This window comes from Rousettus aegyptiacus, unplaced genomic scaffold (assembly GCF_014176215.1).
Source record: "Rousettus aegyptiacus isolate mRouAeg1 unplaced genomic scaffold, mRouAeg1.p scaffold_m13_p_2, whole genome shotgun sequence".
Lineage (NCBI taxonomy): Eukaryota > Metazoa > Chordata > Mammalia > Chiroptera > Pteropodidae > Rousettus > Rousettus aegyptiacus.
This window is the reverse complement of record NW_023416295.1, coordinates 126,557,531-126,578,810: the sequence shown is the minus strand read 5'-3', so window position 1 is coordinate 126,578,810 and position 21,280 is coordinate 126,557,531. Positions and strand designations below refer to the sequence as shown.

The window sequence follows — 21,280 nt, the reverse complement described above, 5'->3', positions numbered from 1 at the left end:
AATAATGCATAAAGAGAAAAAAGCACAGGGAAGGGAAAAGAAAGCACAGAAAACAGAATCAAATAGAGATAATTCTACCAAGAATACAGAAATAGAAGAGATTAATAGAGTCAGAAGAAAATGATTTAACTGTGAAGATTTTATAAAGACTTTGGGAGAAAAGGATAGGTTCAAAAACATACTCTTCTGAAAAAAATGATTAATTATTCTGTAATACATCCTCTTAAGTGTCCAGGAATAGATGGAGAGTGATATATGACTTGATTCTGTTGGTAACAATCAGCTGTATCTCTTCGACCCTGAGAAACTTCAGTTTTCATCATTCTCATCTTTTCCCTCTAGATCTACTGAAAGTCAACAATGAAAAACAGGACCATACTTACCGAGTTCATCCTTTTGGGCCTCACAAATCAACCTGAAGTCCAGGTCACGATATTCATCTTTCTGTTCCTCACCTACATGCTAAGTGTGCTAGGAAATCTGACTATCATCACACTTACACTTGTAGACCCCCACCTTCAGACCCCTATGTATTTCTTCCTCCGGAATTTCTCCTTCTTAGAAATTTCTTTTACATCCATTTTCACTCCCAGATTTCTGACCAGCATGACAACAGGAAATAAGGTCATCAGCTTTACTGGATGCTTGATTCAATATTTTTTTGCAATATTTCTTGGGGCAACAGAGTTTTACCTCCTGGCCTCTATGTCCTATGATCGCTATGTGGCTATCTGCAAACCCTTGCATTACCTGACCCTCATGAGCAGCAGAGTCTGCATACAGCTTGTATTCTGCTCCTGGCTGGGGGGAATCATGGCAATCTTACCCCCAATCTTCCTGATGAGCCAAGTGGACTTCTGTGCCTCCAATGTACTGAATCACTATTTCTGTGACTATGGGCCTCTCCTGGAGCTTGCCTGCTCAGACACGAGCCTCTTAGAACTGGTGGTCATCTTCTTGGCATCTGTGACTCTGGTGGTTACTCTAGCACTAGTGACACTTTCTTATGCATATATTATCAGGACCATTCTGAAGATCCCTTCTTCCCACCAAAGGACAAAGGCTTTTTCTACTTGTTCCTCCCACTTGATTGTCATCTCCCTCTCTTATGGAAGCTGCATGTTTATGTACATTAATCCTTCTGCAAAAGAAGAAGGTGCTTTCAACAAAGGAATAGCTGTGCTCATTACTTCAGTTACCCCCTCATTAAACCCCTTCATTTACACTCTAAGGAATCAGCAGGTAAAGAAAGCATTCAAGCATACTATTAAAAAGATTGTGCAGCTTTAAAAAACAGAATCCGTTTCAATTATTGAATGTACCATATTTCAAGTGCTGAACCAGCCTTTGAGGATAGAAGTATGAAAGACATATGTCCTAATTTCAAGGAATATACAGTCTAGTGTGATAGAAAGTTGTATAACCTGTAAATTTATGTAATAAGTTTACAAAAAATAAAAAATAACATGGTAAGTGTTATTAAGAAAAGATAAATGAGAATTTATAGAAAGAATTAACTTTCTGGAAATGACTTGAAATTTAAAAGGCAAAACATATTGTTTACTTAGGAGAGTTGGAAGATAAGAATCTAGAATGAAAAAGAGAGGCCAAATCATAAAGGTATTTAATTACGAATTGTGGAATTAGTCGGACATTGGTGAGTCAATCAAAGTTTTAATAAAGGAAGTGATATTATCAGTGTTGTTTTGAAGGAAATCTAGCATTGGCACCGTTCTTCATCACGCGGCCCTGGAGACTATTCGATTAGTGTCAATGATTTTTATTCACCTCCCCTTTTTCATTTATCTTTCCACTGCAGCCATTACAACTTCCTTCTTTCCACGAAGGAAAACATTTTTAAATGATATACATTCAGTCTACTTTTCTCCAAATGAGGCAAAAATTCTCAAGATTTAGTCAACTTACATGTTTATTTTTTAGAAGTTATGGTTAGAAGAGGTTTCTAGAGGCAGGGTTAAAAGCCTTTCACTTCCCTAGTGCTGCTTTTCTTAGCTGACATCTTTTTAAGGTAATGGCTAAGATATCTCACTTTCTCTCTTTGGTAGTTTCTCATGATCTTTTAATTGTGATTTTTGTTTGCATTTGTTAAATATTAGAAAAAAACAAATTCCGTGATATGGCTCCATTCTTTTACTTCTTCCCCAAATTTTTGCTTTTGTTAACATAAGTATGGATGCCTGTTTCATAAAGTGAAAGAAGAATATATAGTACCAATATGGCTTTATATGTAGAATGTGCCAAATTATGAGTTTTAGCAACCAACTGGGAATAGACTGCTCTACCAAGGATAGGATGCTCAAGGTAGCAACTTAAATTTGAATAGATGGCAGAAGGAGCTCAACTTCAATGGAACTGACATTTTGAATATCTGAGTACTTACAAATAGTTTAATAATATCCTAATGCATTGTAGAATTCTGGCTAATGTTTGGGGTACAAGTGGAACATCATCTGGCTCCATATTACCACATACTTTATATGTGGTAATAATGTTGAGTGGAATGGTGCTTCTTAAGCATGTAAGGAACAAATTGTATTGAACTAATCATGAGATAATTTCCAGAACCATAGAAAATATTGACAAGTATATAATATTTTTAATAAAAGGCTTTTTATTTAAAGCCATTGCTACTTCAAATATCTGGGTTTCTTTGGTGACTAAGCAAGAGATCAGTGATGACTTTGCATTTATTCCAAATTCACTGAGCTAACTATTCATTGATAGAGTGATGTACTTAAAAACCCACATCTGAGTCATTAACTTCTCCAAAATTCACCTTTCTACCAAAATCTATGGTGAAGTAGAAAACAATGCTATATAGTGTTTAAAAATATAAACTTTAGTTCAAATCTCAGATTTTCAGCCTTCTAGCAGAGTTACCTAAGGCTTACTTTTCTCAACTCTAAAATATGGATAATAATAGTTTCTCTCTTATAAGATGGTTTTGAGCATTAAATGAGATAATAGGTATAAAATAGTTAAAAAGTCGTTACTTATTACGTGTCTAATAAATGCTATCCATTATAACAGGATGATAATGGCAAACAACATCTTTTTCAAGAACCTGGAACTTAGCTAATAAAATAAGTATTAAACTGATCGGTTTAATATAACTGGGACTGTAAAAATGTTGGCCATTCTACTTGAAATTTCTCTGCAGCAAGACAAGCTTATTTCCATTCCTCTTATGACTAATTGTATCCTTGGATAGCCAGATCAGTGAAGGGCCTAGCCGTACTTCAGATAAAGCCAATCAGAACACTTGGCTGTGGACTATGAAGACTAGGGCTACCATCAACTCCATGTGCTCCAGATAACTCTGAGCATGCTGAGATAAGGAATAACATTACTTGGTGTAAGTCAAAGTTTAAGAAAACTAGCCAGGGCTTCATCCAGCCATTATAATATAATCGTTTAGAAGTGACTTTCAGAAGGAATGTATCACCTTCTTAATGAACTTCTACAAAGAAAGAAAGAAAGAAAGAAAGAAAGAAAGAAAGAAAGAAAGAAAGAAAGAAAGAAAGAAAGAAAGAAAGAAAGAAAGAAAGGGAAAGGAAAGGAAAGGAAAGGAAAGGAAAGGAAAGGAAAGGAAAGGAAAGGAAAGGAAAGGAAAGGAAAGGAAAGAAAAGAAAAAGAAATACAAGTTTCGCTCTTATAAAACTGTACATCTAAGCTGGCCTTATGTTAATACATTCTTGGAACATGATCTAAGTCATAGATAAGCAAAAAAATAAATTTACTGATTCTGCAGCTGAACTATTAGAATATTCAGTGGGTTTTATCCCTCCTATTATTAATGAACACAAGAATCAAAAGAAACAGCTTTATGTACCTAAAATTGTAAGGGAAAATTGCTAGGGTGAGGAGATAACAAAAACAAGTGAAGGCTTAACTGCCACTCTTGGGCATTTGTTTTTCTACCTTCTTTCCCTAAGTCCCCAGAGGTTGTGGGCTTACGTTTTACAAATCTAAACAGGTAGTCTTCTCTCACCGGGGCTTCTTGCAAAGTGTTTAATATAAAATTCAAAAGAAAAAAAAGAATTTTTTAAGAAGCCAAGTGAGGTAAGAACACTTTTCTAATGACTTGGGCTCTCTAGCCTGAGGATCGTCTTTATCATTTCTTTAAATTCATCCAGATGATCACAAACTAAAGCTTAAACTTCTACACATACAGATCACTAGACAATGTAGCTGAACCTATACAGAGATCATGAGTTCGGAAGCCAAAATAACCACCCATCTGAAAAATATATCCACTGTAGGGGGCTGGAGTGTGGAGTGGGGGATACAAGATTACATACCAGACAACATATGATGCAAACAGAAGCATCAACAATTTAAAATAAGTATAATTTCCTCAAAAAGATAATAACGATACCTGTAAAATAAAGGGCAAAACATTATAAAAATAACTAGGTAAAAAATACTGTCGAAAAGCATAATAAATGAACTAAAGAATAAGCAGATGAGGTTAATACCAGGAGAGGGAAAAACAAAACAAAAATAGTGAACTAGAATATTAGAGCTGGTAAACAATCTCATAAAGCAACAGCAAGCAATAAAGAGATTAGAGTAGATAGACAAGTAAATAGATGGTGGTGGTGATGATGATGATGATGATGATGATGATGATGATGATGATAGATAGATAATAGACAGACCTCAGAAATCAAGTGCAGATGTCAAAATAAATCTATGAGGTAAGTTATAGGTGAAGAGAAAGGGAGAAAAAGAAGAAAATAATATATTTCCTACAATAAAGATAGATATCTGAGTATGTTGAGAATAAGAATAACATACACCTTAAGAAATCAGACATTTGAATGTGAAAGTAAAGAACTCTTCAGAAGGTTTGCCACACAAATAACAAGTTTTAAAAACACTTTTTTAAAGTAATACTCAAAATGCTAAATAAACCTAGGACAATGCAAATACAGTAGTCTCTCATTATCTACAGCTTCAGTTATCTGCAGTCAATTGCAATCTGAAAATAGTAAATGGAAAATTCCAGAAATAAACAATACATAGGTTTTTAATTATGTGCCATTCTGAATAGCATGATGAAATCTTGTACCATCCTGCTTTGTCCCACCAGGAACATGAATCATCCCTTTGCCCACTATACCTATACTGTTTATACTACCTGACCATTAGTCACTCAGTAGCCATCTTGATTATCAAATCAACTGTCCTTGTATTCGTGTAATCCCTATTTTATTTAATAATGGCCCAAAGCACAAGAGTAGTGATGCTGGCAATTCAGATGTGCCAAAGATGAGCCATGAAGTGCTTCTTTTAAGTGAAAAAGTGAATACTATGTAATAAGGTATTTTGAGAGAGAAAGAAAGACCACATTTATGTAACTTTTATTACAGTATATTGTCATATTTTATTTTATTAATAGTTATTATTGCTAATCTCTTACTATGCCTAATTTATACATTAAATTATCATAGGTATGTATGTATAGGAAAAAATATGGTATATATTGGGTTCGTTACTATCTATGCTTTCATGCATTCACTAGGGATCTTGAAATATGTCCCCTGTGGATAAGAGGGGACTACTGTAATATGAAACATAAAAGGATATTTTATTTACATTAATCATATAAAGTAAATTTTTATTATTTTAAAAAGTAAGACTCAGAAAAAATAAAGCTCAAAGAAGAATAAAAGAAATAAAATCTATATGATAAGAAAAGCACAATGAAAATTCTAGAAATCTGTACTTGGGGGGTTGTGAAGAAAGATTAAAGTAATATACAAAAAGAAAATATGTCGTTATCCAAGAAAAAAATATAAATGTTTAAGAAATCTATAGATGAAAATAAACAAAGATGAATCTTAAGTTAAGGTTTTCTTTATTAAAATAAAATATAATTTATAGCTTTTAAATCAACAAAATAAAAATTATCCAATGAAAACATGAGAAAAATTTAAAACTATAACAAGTAGAATAAATGAAATAAACACAATCTTAAAAATTTCCCCACAATAGGGAACAGAAGCATGAAGCAGGTATATGCATAAAAAAGATGTGACAAAGCCTCAGAATCCTCAACAGGGCAGAAGGAAGGTATTTCTCTCCTGAAGAAAGTCATTAAAGACTGAGGAAAGTTACTACTTCTTCCAAAATGAGAATAAAGGAAAAGAGATGAAACTGTATGGGAAAAGCCTACATAAACTATAGGATAACTTTAGGAGAAGCAAACTATGCATCATTAGAGTCCCAGAGGAGGAAAAAAGAAAAGGAGAAAGCTTATTTAAAAACATAATGGCTGAAAACGTCTCAAAACTGGAAATTTGGACATCCAAGTTCATTAAGCTCATAAGTCCTTTCCTAATTTCAACCCAAAACAATCTTCTCCAAGATATTATAATAAAATTGTCTAAAAGGAAGTAGATAAGGGTAAAGGGGGTGAAATATATGGTGACAAAAAGATATTTGACTTTGGGTGGTGAACACACAATGCAGTATACAGATGACATATTATTGAATTAAACACTTGAAATCTATATAATTTTATTAACAAATGTCACCCCAATACATTTGATTTTTAAAAATTAAATAAAAAAAGGAAAATTTTAAAAGTGGCAAGGGAAAAAAATCCCTCACATACAAAAGAACCTCCATAAATCTATCAAGAGGTTTCTCTGTAGAAACCTCATAGGCCAGGAGAGAATGGAATGATATCTTCAAATTGCTGAAAGAAAAAACTACCAACCAAGAATCTGTTACCTAGTAAAGTGGTCCTTCAGAAATGGAGAAGACGTAAAGACATTCCCAAACAAACAAAAGTTGAGGGAGTTCATTACCGCAAGACATGCCTTACGAGAAATGCTAAAAGGAGTTCTTCAAGCTGATATGAAAAGATGCTAATCAGTAACAAGAAAACATGAAAATATAAAACAATGGTAAAGTAAGTACACAGTAGAACTCATAATACTCTAATTCTGTAATAAGGTGCTGTGTTGATCACTTAACTCTAGTATAAAAGTTTATTGATAAATATATTAAAAATAACTATGGCTACAATAATTTGTTAATGGATACACAATATAAAAATATGTAAATTGTGACATCAAAAACATAAAATGAGGGAATAAAAGGGTAATTTTTCTATGCAGAGTTAAGTCATTGGATTAATAAGCTGTTCTGTTATATCTATAAGATATTTTATGTAACCCTTATGGTAACCACAAAGCAAAAACCTACCGAAAATACACGAAAAATAAAAAGAAGGAATCAAAGCATATCTCCATAAAGGAAGAGAAAAGAAAGAAAGAAAAGTATCTACAGAACAGTCAGAAAAAAATTAATAAAATGGCCTTAGTAAGTCTCTACCTATCAGAAATTAATCTATATGTAAATAGGTTAAATTCTCCAATCAAAAGTAAGAAAATGGCTGAATGGATAAAAATAATGAAACCTAACTATATACTGCCTACAAGAGAGCCATGTCAGCTGCAAGGACACAAAGAGGCTCAAAGCAAAGGGATGGAAAAGATATTACAGGCAAATGGAAACCAAAAGAAAGCAAGAGTAGAAACACAAGAGACAAAATAGCCTTTAGCCAAAATTGTAATAAGAGACAAAGAAGTCCATTATTTAATAATAGAGAGATTATTGATTTTAAATATATATGCACCCAACATTGGAACACCTAAATATATTATGCAAATATTAACAGATCTGAAGGAAGAAACAGACAGCAACTAAATAATAATAGGAAGCTTCAATACCCCATTTTCAATAAATGATAGATTATCCAAACAAAAATTAGTAAAACACTGAACTTGAACTGTACTTTAGACCAAATAAGCCTAATGGATATATACATAACACTTCATCCAACGGCAACAAAATACACATTTTTCTCAAACACACATGGAACATTCCACAAGACAGAGCATGTCAGGTTACAAAACAAGTCTTAGAAAATTTAAGATTTACTTTATACCAAGTATCTTTTCTGACAAGAATGGCATAAAACTAGAAATCAATAACAAGAGGAAAACTGGAAAATTCACAAATATGTGGAAATTAAACAAGAAACTCCTAAACAACCAATGGGTCAAAGAATAAATTAAAAGGTAGATGAAAAAAAAATCTTGAAAAAATTTAAATGAAAACACAACATAACAAACTATGGGATGCAGCAAAAGCAGTTCTAAGAGGGAACTTTATAGTGGTAATGTTTACATTAATAAAAAAGAAAAATCTCATAAAATGACATAAATGTCCACTACAGGAATTATTTTTAAAAGAATAAACTAAAACCAAATTTAGCAGACAGAAGAAATGAAATAAACATCAGAGCAGAAATAAAAGAAATAGAGACCAGAAACAATAGAAAAGACCAACAAAATTAAGAGCTGGTTTTTTTTTTTTTTTTTTTTACGATAAACAGTGGCAATTCTTTAGCAAGACTAAAAAAAAAAAAAAAAGGGAGAAGTCTCAAAATTTAAAAATCAGAAGTGAAAGAAAAGACATTACAATTGATCCCACAGAAATACAAAGGATCAAAAGAGACTTCTATAAATAATTATACACCAACAAATTGAATAACCTAAAAGAAATGCGAATATTTCTGAAAACATGCAAGCAACCAAGACAGAATCATGAAAAAATAGAAGATATGAACAGAATAATGAGTCAGGGGATTGAATCAATAATCGAAAATTTCCCAATAAAGAAAAGCTCAACTTAAGAACAAATCATGATTATGTATTATATCGTTAAGTAAATTAGAAAGTAGCAGTTAAACTAAAATAAGTATTGAAGACAGTAGACAAAAATATCTGAACAATAATCACACAACAGTTTGTAAATTTTCATTCCTATCTATTTGTATTCTAAAGCAGTTATTTGCTCGCATATAACTAATTTATGAAATGAGATGAAGATAAAGTATTGTTTTGGTGCTACATTTTTATAAAACTCAGTATTTTCTACCACATATTCTTAAGGAAACACCTGAACTTCACGCATCACAATGAATAAATAACAAATCCCACCACCACCAAAAAAAATAAATAAATAACATAAAAAGACTAACTGACCTGATTCGAGGGCAGTCTGTTAAATTATTTGGATGGCTTTTGCGTGCTCATAGTGCTCACAAACATGGTGAACGTTTCTAAAACCCGCCAGAGACTTTCTCTAAGAAGTGTGGCATGCACCAACCGCACAAAGTGACAGTACAAGAAGAGTAAAGACTCTGTATGTGCAGAGAAAGCTGCGTTATGACAGGAAGCAGAGTGGTATGGTGGGCAGACTAAGTTGGTTTTCCACAAAAAGGCTAAAACTACAAAGAAGACTGTCCTGAGGCTTGAATGCATTGAGCCCAACTGCAGATCTAAGAGAATGCTGGCTATTAAGAGATGCAAGCATTTGAACTGGGAGTAGATAAGAAGAGAAAGGGCCAAGTGATCCAGTTCTAAGCTTCGAATTTTGTTTTATTATGAAGACAATAAAATTTTGAGGATATGTTCAAAAAAAGCATTTGAATGATTTTTTTAAGCTCCTGCTTTTACCAACTCTTTAATTAGTAGAGTAATTTCTTTAGCCCCTGCTATCCTTTACTGATTTACATTAACTACATGGTTGGTCCAGGAGAGGCTAGTGAGGTTCCCAGGTTGTGCATTCATCTTAATACCACTGTACTAATGGTGACAGTTCCTTATTGAGAACATCCCAGACAAGCACAAGTAATATTGCACACATTTAAATATCTAGTTCCAAAATACATTCAGCAATATCAATTATAACCAATTATATATGAAGTGACCACCAAATATTTTTACTATTGGCCCATTGTTGGGTGGTTCTGTGACAAAAAGTACAAAAATGTTAACTGTAGATGGTCTAAAATGTTGACAAAATGACAGTTAATTTCAAGGGCCACGATGATGGGGGCCAGTGTTGACTATTAGCCTAAATCATGCAAATTCACTTCTACCGCATACTTATGATCAGCAGCAAGTCTATGACCCAGCCAAGTGAAAGGGGAGAGGAAAGAAATTACATCCCTTGATGGAGAAATTGACATTGAAGAATTTAAAATAATCTTTAATCCAACAAAGTAACATTGATTGAATTACAGTTTAGAGGAGATAAAATGGGTTAGCAGCTTCAGAGGAGTAGAAAAATGCTGACCTACATAATGCTAGATTCTTCAACATTCTCTTAGATGTTCTCAATTTTCTTTAATTTCTGTCAAAATATGTCGTTCTCAAGGCTTCAAGTTCTATCCATATTCCAATGATATATGTTTTAATTTGAATTCCCAGCATGCTGTTTTAATGCTTCTTCGAATGAAATACAAGTCTTTTGAGGATGTCGTGGAAAGACTGTTTTACTTGTTTATTTCTCAAAGTATAAATGAAGGGGTTCAACAAAGGGGCAACAGATGTAGTGAGCAGAGAAACTGCCTTATTAATTGTCATTTCATCCTTAGCCGAAGGTTTGACATACATAAAAATGCAGCTGCCATATGTAATGGAGACCACAATCATGTGGGAAGAACAGGTAGAAAAGGCTTTTTTCCTTTGCTGGGCAGAGGGCACTCTTAGAATCGTCCTAATGATGTATATGTAGGACAGAACGACACACATAAGGGTCATTATGAAGGTCAACACAGCGCAGAATATAACCAGCTGCTCTATGAACCAAGTATCTGAACATGAATTCTTTAGTATTGGAGAAGCGTCACAAAAAAAATGGTCAATAACAGAGTCACAGAATTCCAGATGGAGGCTCAGGCCAAGGGGCGGGAGGATAATCAATAAGCCAGATATCCAACAACACAGGATAAGATTCCTGCAGACTCTACTGTTCATAATGGTCACGTAATGCAGGGGTTTGCAGATGGCCACATAGCGGTCATAGGACATCACAGCCAAGAGAAAAAATTCTGTAGCTCCAAAGAGGACAATGAAAAATATTTGGCTGAAGCAGGCTTTGATGGTGATAGTTTTGTCCCCACTTGATAGGATGTACAGATATGTTGGGACACAGGCAGTTGTGAATGAGATTTCCAAGAAAGAGAAGTTTTGGAGAAAAAAATACATAGCGGTTTTTAAATGAGAATCCACCGAGATGAGGGAAATTATGGTCAGATTCCCGATCACACTTAACACATATGTGATAAACAGAAAGATAAAAACCAAAATCTTAAGTCGTGGGTCATTCGTCAAACCCAGTATGATGAACGTTGTTATTACTGAATGGTTTCTCATCACTGACTTCATACTATTGCCAATCTTCGCGTAAAAGTCACAGAAATTGGATCTGAGGAGCAATATCAAAGTATGACAGAATCAGACAATGTCTACCAATACCAAGCAAAACCAGGCACATCCTTCTGTAACTTGATAATTAGGTTTTTATTGAGGTAGTTCCTACAACTCCTCCAAAATGTACCACAGGAAAGCTATGCTTATGGGAAGTTTCTCTTGAAAATTACTGCTTCTGTAATTGTTTTAAATATTCCAGGATCTCCCAATTCACAGTACTATTTCCAACTCAATTATTTTTTATTCATACTTCGGTTGAGATTTCCCATATTGTATCAAGAGTGGATCACTTTTGAGCTATATTTTTATGGGCCATAGAGTCTCTTTATTCCAAAACCTTTGTACTCAAAGACTAAAATCTAAAATTATTTTGCTACAAGTTGTATTATCTAATAAAATGCAAACATACGAACAATAAAATGCATAAAAGAAAACATAGGAACTAAACTGAAGGACCTTGGACTTAAAGAGGATTTTATGAATTTGACCTCGAAGGCAAAGGAAGTAAAAGCTAAAATAAATGAATGGGACTACATCAAACTAAAAAGCTTCAGCTCAGCAAAAGAAACCATCAACGAGGTAAAGAGACAACCATCCAAATGGGAAAATATATTTGCAAGGAACATCTCTGATAAAGGTCTAATATCCAAACTATACAAGAACTCATACGACTCAATAACAACAAAACAGCAAACGATCCAATCAAAAAATGGGCAGAGGACCTGAACAGACACTTCTCCCTAGAGGACATACAAATGGCCAAAAAATATATGAAAAGATGTTCAACATCACTAACTATTGAGAAAATGCAAATCAAAGCCACAATGAGATACCATCATTGATGACAGAATAGCTATCATCAACAGAACAAGTAATAACAATTTTGGAGAGGATGCAGAGAAAAAGGAACCCTCAGACACTGCTGGTGAAACTGCAAACTGGTACAGCCACTATGGAAATGAGTATGTAGTTTCCTCAAAAAACTAAGAATCGATCTACCGTATGATCCAGCAATCCCTCTCCTGAGTATTTATCCCAAAGACTTGAAAATCCATATCTGAAAAGATATTTGCACACCGATGTGCATTGCAGCATTATTCACAGTGGCCAGGACATGGAAGCAACCAAAGTGTCCTCCGATAGATGATTGGCTAAAGAAGCGTGGTACATATGTACAATGGAATATCACTCATCCATGAGAAGAGATGAAATACTGCCATTTGTGACAACTTGGATGGACCTCGAGTCAATCATGCTAAGCGAAATAAACCAGACAGAAAAAGTAGAAAATCACATGATATCACTTATATGTGAGATATAAACCTAAAAGCAACAAATGAGCAGGACAAACAAACAGAGACTCATAGACATGGACTATAGGCTAGTGGTTACTAGTGGGATGGGGGAGGAGGGGGGAGGTAGATGGGGTAAAAAGGGTCAAATATAGAGTTTAGGGGAAGGGTGAAGTGGGTAAAGGGGATCAAATATATGGTAGCTGAAGGACACTGGACTTTAGGTGGTAAACACACAATAGAATATACAGATGTCAAATGATAATGCACACCTGAAAATTATATAATTGTATTAACCGATGTTACCCCAACAAACTTAATTTAAAAATAAATAAAATAAAATAATAAAATAAAATAAAATGCAAACATACGGAAGATAGTTTTTATGCCCTACCTAGACTCTCCACATCCCTCCTCTAGTGAACTGGGGATTATTTAAAGGTCTAACTAGATTTCTCCGAAAAAAATAGTCTTTCAATGACACTTTCTCCTAACTTTCTCTAAGTTCCTCTCTTATTTCCTTATTTTCCCTCTCTGTCCTCAGCAGAGGAGATTCTGATGTATGATAATTTTAATATAATTTTTAAAATATGATAAAAATATAAATAGCTAAAAGATATCAAGGCATGCTTTATTTTCCTTTATGATAACAGAAGTGTAATACACATTTCAGTAAGGGACAGAGTTTGAGTGCATGGACCTTGGAACAGTTTGTCTGGGTTTAAATCATATCTCTGTCATTTACTAGCTGAGCGAATGTAAGCAAGTCATTTAATCTCTCTGTGTTCCCAGTGTTATAATCTGTAGAGTGGAGTTAACAGGAATTACATCATAGGGTTACTGCGAGGTTTAAATGAGATAAAACATGTAACATGTAACATTTAGTATGCTTACAATAGCACTTAGCACATAATTAACATTAAATACATATTTGGTATTATTTTTCTTATTTTCTCAGACCAATCTCTCTCATTATCTCAAAAAAGACACTTAGCTCTACAAGAAGTATCTCTTTTTCTCCTTGCATCATCAATTTCTTTCACTGTTCTAGATCTGTTTCATCAGCATGTAAACATTCTCTGTTATTCCTCTATATTGAAAAAAGGAACAAAAATACTATTAGGGAGTGATGCTTCCATCAGTAAACACTTTATATAGTTTTAACTTTAGGAAACATGTTAATATACATATTCAAAAATAAAATTTTATATCTGCCAAGCAGATAATTGACCTTTATTACTACACTTTCTACATACTCAGTTTTTCTTTCAATGTGATATTGCACGGTATATGACAGCACATGGCAACTTAGGGTTTGAGTAATAACAATATAGTAATTATTCTTGAAATAACCTAATCAGTTACATAGGTCTATTCCACTATTTGCTATTTTCATTCAATGTTCTAGGCCTCCACTATGTAAAATAGTAACTACTATCCACATATGGCTATTGACCACTTGAGATGTGGCTAGTTCAAACTGAGATGTACTGTAACATCAGATTTCAAGACTTAGAAAACAATTATATAAAATACACCACTTATAATTATATTCTGGATAAATGTTGAATGTAAATATTTTGGATATATGGAGTTAAATAAAATATATTATTAAAATTAAGATCACCTATTTCTTTTTACCTTTGTCATTGTACTGCTAGAAAATTTAACATGACAAATGTGGCTCACACTATATTATTATTGGATTTTATTTTTCTAGGTTTTCAAGTTCTTCCACACTAGGGAATTTTTTTAAAAGCATCTTCTCATAAGACAAATTATTTTCTTCTAAATGTCTTTCATTCTTTTTTCATTATACCCCACAAATATCTATGAGGTGTAGGTTCCCTGGGACTGAGAAAATGAAGCTTTTTTTTTGTCTTTGTGAGGCATATCAGTTTGTGAGTAGTATCAATTTCCATCAACTACAAATTCACAGTATATTGCCAGGTTACCATATCATAATAGAAAAGGGAACATTAACCTGGATTTACGAGACAAATAGTTTGCAAGTAGGCGATATTGGTACTAAAAGAGGGGAAATATAAAAAATGAAATGTTTACCAATGGTAAATGAGATAAATAATAGCTACTTGATAGATAAATGAGAGACAGAGAAAGAGAGAAAGGAGAGGAAGAGAAAGAGATAAGGAAAGTTATTTCCGTGTCAATCAAATTACTGTATGTGGGACTACACCAACTTAATGATATATAAAATGAGTTCTGTCTATGGCCATGCTACCCTGAACAAATCAGATCCCATATGATCTTAGAAGCTAAGCAGGGTCAGGCCTGGTTAGTGCTTGGATGGGAGACCACCTAGAAAGACCAGGTACTGTCTGTGTAAAAGATAAGGAATTGTAAACTGACAAGGTCTTTGCAATCTGTGAGATCAACCAAGGGTTGTCTCACCTAAAATAAATAAATAAATAAAAATAAAAATAAAAATAAAATAAAACGAGTCCTGCCTACATTGTCGATGTAGTGGAAGTTTGCATGGTTCTATAAATAATCTCAGAAATTACTATCTTAATAAAATATCAAAAATAAACAAATATTGAAACTAGTAATTCATTTGTTTTATGAAAGTGAAACATAATCACAAATACTTTTCTCTATGAATTACCTATGGAACTGTGTCTGGTTTGAAAACATCTCATTACTTACCTTTGACATTCTTTATTGTTTCACCAGGAAGCTACACCTCAAACGACCTTAGTGAGCCTCGCAGTTGAACAAAAACATACTAGTAGGATCGTCTAAGTGCATTCCTAGCCCCTTGCCCCTAACAACGTATACTTGCCACATATATACACATGGTTTCTGAATTTATAAGAAATATCATCCTAATTTAAAATTAGAAAATATTTCTGTGAACTTGGACAGTTGAAAGGAAAATAATAAAGTTCAAAGAGCAAGGAGGAGATGAGAAGGCTCTCTGACCCTGTAAAAGTGGGTGTTCTAACTGTCTCTGGACAAACGTGTTTTTGCACTTACAACTCTGTTTATTTCCACCATCTGGAATAAGTGTGCAGAAAACAATTGAATTTTTAAAAGTCCTTGGAGACCCTGATTTAAAGTCTCTAATGTATTTAAAATGTAATTTTCTTTGGAAAAAAAAAATTCTAAACCAAGCACCAGTGGAGATATGTCCTTAGAGAGAAAAAGATGCAATAATAGGACCATGCTGAAAGTTTGATATGGAAAATTATGCAGCCTCCAGAGGTGACCACAATCATGTGGAAAAGATGGGTGAAAAGGCCTTTTTCCTTTAGTGGATAGAGGGAATTTTTAAACTGTTCTTATGGTATCTACAGAAAACAAGAGGATTACGATTAAGGTTAACACAGCACACACAATAACCACTGGCCCTACTAACCATGTGTCAGAGACTGGGCTGTTTAGGATCGAAGAGGTATCTCTGACAAAATGCTCAGTGATTGTAAATCACAAATTCCCAAACAACCACTAAGAGTTGGAGGCCAGCCACCAATGCTGGTATTCAATGTTAAAGGAGAAGGATCCTACAGATTCTGTTGTTTATATGATAGTGGCATAATGTGAGGTTTTATGGATGGTCACGCAGTAATTATAGAACATGGTGGCCAGGAGATAACATTCTGTCCCTCCAAGAATAGCAAGGAAAAAAAAATATTTCACTCGGACAGGTCTGAGAATATTAATCTTTAGTTGATATGCTGTAAAGAAATTTGGGAATACAATCAATTGTAAATAATATTTCTAACAAAAAATATTTGAAAAAAATTGCACAACTGTTTAAAGATGAAAATCCTTCAAGGTGAGAAAGTTGATTGCCAGATTTTCAAATATACTCAACATGTGGGTGAAAAATGGAAAATCAAAACCAAAATCTCAAACTGTAAGTATTGAGAAAGTCCATCCAAGATGCATACTGCTACTGCTATGGTTTCTTGCTGCTGACGTATTGTTGTTTTCCACGTAATCTGTAGGTAGAAATCAATTAAACAGGATGCAAAAAGAGCATTATAAAATTAGGTAGTGAGAGATCAGTAAACATGGTGGATGGAGTGACAGACATCCTCAGATCTCTCCCCTTGAAACAGCAATAAGCTGAATATCTAAAACTCAACAAAAAACACCCAAACTGCACACCAGCACGTCTGAGCATGGGATCCGCACATAAGAGCTACCACAGGTCAGAACCCCGTGTGTCCAGCCGTGGGCTGGGAGAAATAAAGAAACTGCCTGCGCAGCAGCTGGAGCTCCCTACAGGAGAAGGAAGAGGGGAGAAGTTGCAGGAACTTTCCTGAACAGCCCTGCCTGGGGGTCTTCTGTGAGCTACTGCACTGGGCGGAAGAGGGCCCAGATATCAGGGCAGAGGACAGAGAAGCGGGAAGGACCACAGGAAACAACAGCTGATTTTTACCAACCCGGGTTGCAAAACCGAGGCTGAACAGCAGTCCTTAACCCGGATCCAGAGGGACCCTCCCCCCATGCCCTCCGAGCCTGAGATCACAGCAAAACCCCAGGGGAATCTGAGCAAACCCTGCCTAGACTGTCGCTAATACTGACAGGGTCTGAAACTGAGGGTAGCGAGCGTGATTAAATATCTACAAGAAAAAATTTTTTGAACAGCATTTTAACGATTTATACAAAGCAGGGAGCCAAGAGGCTTAGATACCACCTACTGGAAACCAAAAGAAAAGCAACTTCTTTGCAGCTGGCGAAAGAGAGACCTTTATTTAATAAACCTTCTTTCTAGAAAAATAACAGAATACACTTCCATTAATGCCCAGGCAGAGAAATAGTTTGTTAAACACCATGAACAACCAAGGGGACAAGGCATCTCAGAAAGAAGTAGAAAAATCTCCAGAAAATAAGCTTATAGACATAGAAATATACAACTTAAATGACAGAAATGCAGGATGGTACTTCTGAAAAAAATCAGTGAGATTTGAAATGAATCATATCAACAATTTCAGGAACTGAAAAAACAACTAGATGAGCAGAGCAAGGAGATTGAAAAATTACCAGCAAACCACCAGAAGCTAGGAGAGAAACCTGGAACAGATTCTCTATCACAGCCCTCAAAAGGAACCAATTCTGCTGACATCATGATCTCAGGGTTCCAGCCTCCAGAACTGTGAGACAATACATTTCTGCTGTTCAAGCCATTAGTTCGTAGTAGTTTGTTACAATAGCCCCATCGAACTAATACACTGGTAAGAGGGTTGAAGAGAGCTAGAATGGGTGGGTAATAAAAATGACATTTGTGGTAAGTGAGGCAGGGAGTCAGACAGTTATCAGTAGAAGAGTATTCTAGGAAGAAGGAAAAAACAGTGCAAAGATCTTGAGACACGAGCATACTTGGTGTGCTTGAGGATAAGAGAGAACAACAAGGCCAGGACATAGTGAGCAAGGGAGGAAGGAGGTGAAGTCAGAGAGGCACCAGCTGTGCAGGGTCTTGTGGGCCACTGTTAGGACTTCAGCTTATACTGCGAGTGACAGGAAGCTCTCAGAGTGTTCGAGGATATAAATAATATGATCCAGTTTTTGGTTTTGAGAGTATCATTCCGGAGGTTGTGTTGAGAATAGACAGTACAGGACAAGAGCAAAAGTAGAGAGGTGAGTCTGGAAGCTGCTGCAATAATCCAAGTGGAAGGTGGTGGTGTCTAGCCACCAAGAAGTGGTGGAAATGAGAGAGTGGTAGGTTCTGGATGTATTTTGAAGGTAGAGGTAGCAGAATTGGCTGCTGGGTTGGGTATTAGGTGTAAACTAAAGAGAGGGGTCAAAAATTACTCTAAGGTTTTTGGTCTAAATAATTAAAGTATGGAATTTTCACATACTGAGTTGGGGATAACTGGAATGAGCTGCTTTTTTTGTTGAGGGGTGGTGGTGAGGGAATCTAGAGTTTAGATTTGGATATATTAAGCTTGAGTTGTCAATTAGAAAACAAAGTGGAGGTATTAAAATAGGTAATCATTTTATCAGTATTGAAGGAGATGGACCTGGTAAGGCACTGAAGTCTTATTTGAACTTTGGAAGAAGCAACTGACAAAGCCAAGTGGCAGTAAGATTGTATCCTTGCATGGAACCCGGAGTGGGAGATTTGAGGAATGGGTAATTGATATCACAAAGGCTTTTTCTATATCACCTAAAAAGTAATACTATTTCATCATTAACCCAATGGTCTAAAAAGTTCTCAAATCTACGCTACATCTGATGGAGTTAAGAAGGACTTCAAGAGCAGTTATTCCTTGCTCTCTATTTCTTTGTTTGGTATGGGACAACACTGCAATACTAGCGTTTAACAAGAGGCGAATGATTAAAATTTGTTAATATTTATTTAGCGTTGTTCATTACAATTCTATATTGTATATCCTAAATTTAAGAGGATGAATCTTAAGTATTCTCACCATAAAACTAAAAAAAAAAAAAGAAAAAGAAAAAGAAAAAAATGTAATTCTATGAGATGATAGATATGTTAATTAACCTTATGTGATAATCATTTTACAATATGTGTATTGATATCATATCATCATGTTGTACACCTTAAACTTACACATTGTTGTAAGTCAATTTTATCTCATTAAACCAGGAAAAAATAAAGCAAACTACTTTGTGGTTTTTCTCTTGTAGCCACATTCATCGCTACCTAATTTTATTTTATTTATTTATTTCTTTGTTTCTTTTTAATTTTAATTTTTTTAATTAAGTTTATTAGGGTAACATTGGTTAATACAATTATATAATTTTCAGGTGTGCATTATCATTTGACATCTGTATATTCTATTGTGTGTTTACCACCTAAAGTCCAGTGTCCTTCAGCTACCATATATTTGATCCCCTTTACCCACTTCACCCTTCCCCTAAACTCTATATTTGACCCTTTTTACCCCATCTACTTCCCCCCTCCTCCCCCATCCCACTAGTAACCACTAGCCTATAGTCCATGTCTATGAGTCTCTGTTTGTTTGTCCTGCTCATTTGTTGCTTTTAGGTTTATATCCCTCATATAAGCGATATCATGTGACTTTCTACTTTTTCTGTCTGGCTTATTTCGCTTAGCATGATTGACTCGAGGTCCATCCAAGTTGTCACAAATGGCAGTATTTCATCTCTTCTCATGGCTGAGTGATATTCCATTGTATATATGTACCAAGCTTCTTTAGCCAATCATCTATTGGAGGACACTTTGGTTGCTTCCATGTCCTGGCCACTGTGAATAGTGCTGCTATGAATATTGGTGTGCAACTATCTTTTTGGATTGAGTTTTCAAATCTGTGAGGTAAATATCCAGTAGAGGGATTGCTGGATCATACGGTAGATCATTTCTTAGTTTTTTGAGGAAACTTCATACTGTTTTCCATAGTGGCTGTACCAATTTGCAGTCCCACCAGCAGTGTCTGAGGGTTCCTTTTTCTCCGCATCCTCTCCAACATTCGTTGTTACTTGTCCTGTTGATGATCGCTATTCTAACAGATGTGAGATGGTATCTCATTATGGTTTTGATTTGCATTTCCCTAATAGCTAGCGATGTTGAGCATCTTTTCATATATTTGTTGGCCATTTGTATGTCCTCTAGGGAGAAGTGTCTGTTCAGGTCCTCTGCCCATTTTTTGATTGGATCGTTTGCTGTTATTGAGTTGTATGAGTTCTTTGTATATTCTGGATATTAGGCCCCTATTGGAGATGTTGCTTGCAAGTATATTTTCCCATTCGGATGGTTGTCTCTTTACCTTGTTGACGATTTCTTTTGCTGAGCAGAAGCTTTTTAGTTTGATGTAGTCCCATTCATTTATTTTAGCTTTTACTTCCTTTGCCTTCGAGGTCAAATTCATAAAATCCTCTTTAAGTCCAAGGTCCTGTGTATTTCTTTCTTTGGAATTTCTCCTCCTTAGAAATCTCCTCCACAAACATCACTTCCTGGGTCCTGATCGGCATCACAACTTAAAACAAGTATCAGCTTTGCTGGCTGCTTCACTCAGTATTTCTTTGCCATATTCCTTGCAGCAACAGTTTTATCTTCTGGCTGCCATGTCCCATGCTCACTATGTAACCATTGTGAGCAGCAGAATCTGTACCCAGCTGGTTCTCTGCTCTTGGCTGTCTGGTTAATAGTTATTTTGTGCATTGAACAGACTGAATCATTATCTCTGTATCTATGAGCCCCTTGGGGAACTCTCCTGTTCAGACACAGCCTCATAGAGAAGATTGTCTTCCTTGTGGCATCTGTGACCCTAATGGTCACTCCGGTGCTAGTGATTCTCTCCTACACTTCATCATCAGGACTATTCTGTAGCTCCCCTCTGCCCATCAAAAAACAAAAGTCTTTCCCTCTTGTTCTTCCCACATGATTGTCATCTCCCTCTCCTATGGAAACTGTTTCTTCATTTATGTTAAGCCCTCAACAAAAGAAGGGGACGCATTAAACAAGGGAGTAGCTCTACTTATCCTTCAATTGTACCTTTGTTGAACCCCTTCATTTACACCCTATGGAACCAATAGGTAAAACAAGCCTTCAAGGATACAGTCAAAAAGCTTGTGAATCTTTAAAGAATTTCAGAATTGAAGCTTTAATGGATGAGTTCTTACTATGTACCAAGCTCTCTACAAGTTACTAGGTTTTTGATAAAAAGTTAAACTCCAGGTCAGTAAGAAAGACTTGAAAATAAATTATAACTT

General features: G+C 35.1%; 2 protein-coding genes and 3 pseudogenes across 2 annotated transcripts; 4 read left to right on the top strand and 1 right to left on the bottom strand.

Annotated features, from left to right (window-relative positions):
* The first annotated feature begins 338 nt into the window (after window positions 1-338).
* On the top strand, window positions 339-1,348 carry LOC107521275 (olfactory receptor 6C4). The gene has a single exon (XM_016165822.2). The coding sequence runs from the start codon at window positions 361-363 to the stop codon at window positions 1,288-1,290; it is 930 nt and encodes a 309-aa protein (XP_016021308.2). The 5' UTR covers window positions 339-360; the 3' UTR covers window positions 1,291-1,348.
* Window positions 1,349-9,150: 7,802 nt separating this feature from the next.
* Window positions 9,151-9,514, top strand: LOC107521278 (annotated as a pseudogene).
* Window positions 9,515-10,260: 746 nt separating this feature from the next.
* On the bottom strand, window positions 10,261-11,264 carry LOC107521273 (olfactory receptor 6C2-like). The gene has a single exon (XM_016165820.2). The coding sequence runs from the start codon at window positions 11,262-11,264 to the stop codon at window positions 10,326-10,328; it is 939 nt and encodes a 312-aa protein (XP_016021306.2). The 3' UTR covers window positions 10,261-10,325.
* A 3,574-nt stretch (window positions 11,265-14,838) lies between these two features.
* Window positions 14,839-14,957, top strand: LOC118614307 (annotated as a pseudogene).
* Window positions 14,958-20,465: 5,508 nt separating this feature from the next.
* LOC107521279 lies at window positions 20,466-21,151 on the top strand (annotated as a pseudogene).
* Window positions 21,152-21,280: the final 129 nt, after the last annotated feature.